The sequence below is a fragment of the Clytia hemisphaerica genome, unplaced genomic scaffold, assembly GCF_902728285.1.
Source record: "Clytia hemisphaerica strain Z4C2 unplaced genomic scaffold, Clytia hemisphaerica genome assembly, whole genome shotgun sequence".
In the NCBI taxonomy this organism is placed as follows: Eukaryota; Metazoa; Cnidaria; class Hydrozoa; order Leptothecata; family Clytiidae; genus Clytia; species Clytia hemisphaerica.
This window is the reverse complement of record NW_027104342.1, coordinates 183,117-189,255: the sequence shown is the minus strand read 5'-3', so window position 1 is coordinate 189,255 and position 6,139 is coordinate 183,117. Positions and strand designations below refer to the sequence as shown.

General features: G+C 42.6%; 1 protein-coding gene across 1 annotated transcript; it reads right to left on the bottom strand.

Moving 5' to 3' along the window:
• Positions 1-243: 243 nt before the first annotated feature.
• Positions 244-5,502, bottom strand: LOC136818008 (uncharacterized). The gene has a single exon (XM_067074376.1). It carries the CDS (start codon positions 5,500-5,502, stop codon positions 244-246), a length of 5,259 nt encoding a protein of 1,752 aa, XP_066930477.1.
• Positions 5,503-6,139: the final 637 nt, after the last annotated feature.

Genomic DNA, 6,139 nt, shown 5'->3' with positions numbered 1-6,139 from the left:
TTCCTAGGGGAATACATTAACTGTTAAAAATATCTAAGACAAAAAATGCAATTAAAATTGAACTAGAAAAACAAAAAGAGCAGTAATAAAAACTTAATTTGCGTTAACTGTAAATTACCATATCATTGTATGACGTCATATAATATGGGACTATTCCCATAACATGGCTCTCCAAAAAGATAAACACAATCTTTTTCCGAATATTTCAATCAGTAAGGCTCCCACGGCTGGGATCGGACCTTTCTACTCGGATTCAAGTAATAGGACTAATTTGTGAATCGGTCGCTCAAATATTCCTGATCTCGTTTTCAACGTACAAGAACGAACAAGACCGTCAGCGCTTTGTTTTGTCGACAGAACGATTCCCATGTTCCAGTTATTACGGAAGAGATCACCATCTTTCAACAAGACTACATCACCGATACTCAGATTTCGTCTGGTTGATGGCCATTTGCGTCGTTCTTGGAGGGTGTTGAGATATTCTTTGCGCCAGCGTGTCCAGAATTCGTTCGCTAGATGTTGAACTCGTCTCCATCTCTGTCTGCAGTACATAGTGGTGCTCGAGGTGAAATTCCCTGGAGGAGGTAGTACGAGCTGGCTTTTTCCAGTCAACAAAGTGATTGGGCTGATTGGGATTGGACTCTGTGGATCTCCAATGCTGTCGTAGGTTAACGGTCTCGAGTTGACAGTACATTCAGCTTCACAGAGGAAGGTCCTAAACGATTCATCGTCAACACAATCTCCATGATGATCCATGAGGTTGCATAAGATGGAACGTACGCTGCGGATTTGTCTTTCCCAGACTCCACCCATGTGGCTTGATTTTGGTGGGTTAAATTTCCAGACGAGCCAATCTCCTCCGTTGATTTGCATAAACGATTGAATTCGATCGTGGTCCATTTGACTGAATAAGGCTTGCAATTCGTTGTCGGCTCCGACAAAATTCGTACCTCGGTCGGAACGAAGAACTCTCACATTGCCCCTTCTCGAGATCAATCTTCTTAATCCTTGGATAAACGAATCTGTTTCGAGTGTGTGAATACTCTCCAGATGGATTGCTCGACTTGAACAGCACGTGAACAAAAGCCCGTAACGTTTAGGGCGCTTACGTCCGTCCTTGATAGTGAATGGTCCAAATACGTCGACACCAGAATAGGTAAATGGCGCAGATTCGGCAATGCGATCCTCAGGTAGGTCTGACATCTGTTGGATCGAGGGCTTCCAGCGTATCTTTCTGCATGTAACACACTTGAAGATAGCACTCTTGACAAGGGACGTGCAGTGAATGATCCAAAATCCAGCGGTTCGGATGCTGTTGATAGTGATGATGCGACCACAATGATTTGTTCTCTGGTGATACCATCTGATGATCAATGACGCCAATGGACCTTTGTTTGAGATGATTATTGGATGCTTGATGTTAAACTCGATTGTACTTTGTTTCAATCTGCCACCAACTCGTACGGTGCCATGAGTGTCGACGAACGGCTTGAGGTTTGATAAATTTGACGTTCTGTTGACTCCTTTCCCTTTTATAAGCTGTTGAATCTCGTGATAGAAATGTGTTTGTTGATGATGTTTGATAATCTTTAGCTCAGCAGCTTGGATAATATCAGTGGTCAGAGGTTTTGGCTTCTTTTGGTGCCAGATGAGGATGATGGCAATGATTCGCTTGATTTTAAACCATGACGATACCCGATTGAGTAGATTTGTGATAGAATCGTTAGGAGTTGCAACTTTTGTTTTCATGACGTTGAGCCTAACTTCTGGGTCATCCAATGCAATGTCGAACTTTTCGGTTCCAATTGGCCATTCACTTTTGGGAAGCTTCAAGAATCGAGGGCCAAGAAACCAACGATGGACTTTATCGTAATCTGATGTTGATAAACCTCTGGATGCATCATCTGCTGGTGTCTCGTCAGTGTTGACATGGAACCAATCTTTGATGTCACTGCTGTCACGAATCATCTGTGTCCTGTTTGCTACAAACGTATGAAATCGTCTGGCTTCATTTGAGATGTACCCAAGTACTGCCTTGCTGTCAGTCCAGAAGAAGGTTTCTAAATCTGGGAAGGTAAACTCTTTAAGCAAAATGTTCGCAATACGAACTGCCAAGACGGCGGCTGTAAGCTCCATTCTAGGAGTGGTCACATATTTAATAGGGGCAACTCTCGACTTTCCCATGGCAAGGTTGACTGTAGCATCCCCGTTGGTGTTTTCAAGACGAAGGTAAGATGCTACTCCGTATCCCACATCAGACGCATCACAGAAGGTATGGAGGGAAAAATAAACGATCTCACCAAAGTTGAATGGTTTGAAGCATCGTGGCACTCTTGATCGTAGATTTTGGAGGTCTTCTTTCCAACGTTCCCAAGCAATTCGCTTTTCGTTTGGAATTTCTTCATCCCATTGATAATGATCCTTCACAAGCTGTTGAAGGATCAACCTTCCCACCAAAAGGAAAGGGCTGGCAAGACCCAACGGATCGTAGATCGACGAAATCGTGGCCAATATACCTCTTCGTGTCGGTGGCTTTTCTTTGAAGGAGATCTTGAAACCGATTGTGTCGTCATCTACAAACCATGTGACTCCAAGAGCTCTTTCACATGGGAGTTCGTCGTTCGATAAATCGAGATCCTTGACACTCTTTGCCAGCTCTGTGTTGTCAATGTTGTTCATAACGACACGACTATTGCTTACGAATTTCAACAAGTTGAAGCCTCCACGTTTGCACAGAGCCTTTACATCATTGATAGCTTTTGATGCAGATTTCTCGTCAACTTCGGAGCTGAGGAAATCATCGACGTAGAAATCTCTTTTGACCATTTGAACGACTTTGACATCGAAATCTGCTTTGTTGTCTTCGGCTGTACGTTTGAGGGCATAGTTTGCACATGATGGTGAAGATATACAACCCTGGAGATGGACTGTCATTCGATATTCTTGCAATTTCTGATTTGTATCACCGTTGGGCCACCAGAGGATTCGGAAGAAATCTTGATGCTCTTCAGGTAGACGTACTTGATAATACATTTTCTCGATATCACCCATGAATGCGACATGGTTGCTACGAAATCGACAAAGAACACCAACAAGCGAATTAATCAAATCTGGACCTTGTAGTATCTCCTTGTTAAGACATCGGCCAACGAATGAAGCGCTGCAATCAAAGACCACCCGTATCTTTTCTGGTTTTTGCGGGTGGTATACGCCGTGGTGCGGTACGTACCAGACTTTACCTACGGTTGGAGGTTTTTCGCACTTGACGACATACTCTTTCGACAGGAGCTCCTGCATGAACTTTACGTAGTCATCACGGAACTGATCACGTCTTTCTAACTTTTTCTTTAGCCACATTGCTCGATTGAAGGCTTGGGACCGATTGTTTGGTAATGATAAATCTTCTGAACGAAATGGAACTGGTAAAATGTAGTGCGAATCCTGTAACTTTGTACCAGTATCCATTGTATGTAGGAATCGTCTATCTTCTACTGAAAGGCTAGCTTGGTGTTGGTCTGGTTCAACGAAGTCTTGTTGGTACATTTGAATCATCATATCTTTCAAGGATTCCTCTTTGATCTTTGTGGACGAGGTGATTGAGGTACGTCTGCAGTTGATAGTCCCATTCTGTCGACAGCTTTTTGGCCCAGTAATGCACCAACCAAGTCGTGTCTTGTATGCGTATGGTCCATTACCCTCTGAATTTACTACTTCTAATGGCTCAAGTGCTCGAACACAATTGACTCCGATGAGGATGCCGAACTGAAGATTGGATGCATTGACAGGTACGTACTGAAGAAGATCTTTAAGATAAGTGTATTTCGCCAAGGAACATCTGGTAGGAATCTCTCCTGGCTCAGTTGGTAGATTCTTTCTGGAGAAGAGTTTTGGTAAGGTGACGTTCTTGCATCCATCAACTTCGAAATATGGTTGAGCAACCAGACCGTTTACAGCAAATGATGGTTCTGATGCTTCATTATTCAAAGTTTTAATTGTAATCGTAGTAGAGATTCCATTCAAGTTTAAATCGTTCATAATATCCTCAGTGATGAATGAACCTTGACTACAACTGTCGAGGAGAGCATAAGTGGATACCTTCTTGGTCGGGTTGCTTGAGTGATACAACCAGACTGGAACAACGGACACGGATACAGAGTTCTCGTGAATATCTGTACATTTATTACTAAACGACTGTTCAACATTATCAATTTTATCGTCAGTTCTTGGTGGAAGAGTCGGAGGAACGTTTGGTGGAGGAGTCGGAGAAACGTTTGGTTGAGGAGTTGCAGTAGGTGGAGGAAATCTTCTTCGTGGAGCATGCAGTGAAGTTGGATGGGACATGCGACAAACCTTGCACGTTTTCTTTGATCTGCATTCTCTGGCAGTGTGATTCGGTTGTAAACAGCAGAAACAAAGGCGATGATTGAAGACGTACTTCTTACGGTTTTCGGAATCGAGCTGCAGAAACTCTCTGCAGTCGTCGAGATCATGTTGTGTAGACTTGCACATTGGACAGCTAGGTGTTGGTTGGTCTTTATCTACTCCAGTGGCATTTGATCGGAAGCCTCCTCGTCTTCTTGAAGCGTCTGATCGTGAAGCTCTATCGTAGGATACTGGACCTGCAGCTTCACGTGAAAACATTGGATCATTTACGAGTTTCATTTCGTCTTTTACAAAGTTTGTGAAATCATCAAAGCTCGGAATGATGTTGTATGAATCTCGAATACGCATAGCAGTACGATTCCATCTATCTTGGATCCTGGAAGGTAGCTTTAATTGTAAGGTACGAAGAAATTCGGGTGAGTCTAAAGCTTGAATGTAGTCTTTAGATGTCATACTGGTTTTACATTTTAGGAGGTGACCATAGAACTTTCGGAATGCTGCTCCATCATTAGGATTGACTGCAGGTAATTGTTCTAGTTCTTGTCTGTATGCAACAAAAACTCTGTAGGGATCACCGTACTCGTCCTTGAGGAGTTGTAATGCGTGGCAATAGCCGAGAGATGGCGGTTCTTGGATGCAGTGTCGAACAAGCTCCTTTGGCTCTCCTTCAAGATGTTGATTGAGTCGAAGTAGTCGTCCTCTATCAGTGCAGACCTTGCTATCAACAGCCTCCATAAACGTGGCGATGAAGTACTTGTATTCAAGAGGATTGCCGTCAAATTTGTCAATCGTTACGTCTGGCGCTCCCTGTTGCTCCAATAATCTACATAAAGTCTCGTTGATAGCACTATTCTGATTCTTTGGGACCAAAATGGTGGATGATTGATCTAAGGTTTCGTTTGAACTTTGTTGTCGAGCAGCTTGATGGTTTTTACTCGAAGTTGTTTCTTCCTCATTAGATATGTTGTCAGTTGCAATGTCGTTTAGGAATGACGAATTTTTGGGCTGAAGAACTGAAGATACTTCTGGGATGAGGGAACGTTCTCTACCGGCTACCGGTTCCTTCAGGTCCTTGAGATTGCGTTTCCAGAGACGAATATCTCCTTTTAGAACAGTCATTTTGTCCTGGATAATGTCGAACCAAAGTTCATTTGCGTCATATTCGTCTCCTTCACTAAATGACTGGACTTTGCCGTGGGTAATCTTTAGATTTTCGAAATCGGTGTTGAGCAGCTTCAATTCACCATCTAAGTAAGATTCGTCATCATCAGCAAGCCCCTCGATTACGATGTCGTACTGTTTGTTAAAGGAACGTTCGGCACTTCTTTTATCGCGTAACACCTTTTGCAAGGGCGAATTGGAGGACATGGTAGCACTTTCGCTTTTACTGTTGGAGAATGTGCACACGTCTTAAAGTTTGCCTTTACTGGTATTTCGACTTTTAGCTAAAATAAGATACAAAAGGAGAAAAATTATAAAAATGAAAAATATTAAAATATTGAACTAAGGGTCCTGTAGCGCAAGACCATAATATAAGACACTCAGAAAAACATGACCCAAATCACAGAAAAAGCTACAGGACCAGGCTGACGAAGACGAAAAGAAGCGAGAAACAAGCAAACACCACAGGATGAAAGAAGCACACGAGCAGTAGATATTCTAGAAAATACTAAGAAAATAACGTGAAAATAAACTTACTAAAAGCGATTCCAGCGTGCACTATAGCAAACACATACTCCAAATAAAACAATTTAGT

Coding starts and splice junctions, on each gene's coding strand:
- LOC136818008 (XM_067074376.1), bottom strand. CDS start 5,502: ATGACTGTTCTAAAAGGAGATATTCGTCTCTGGAAACGCAATCTCAAG.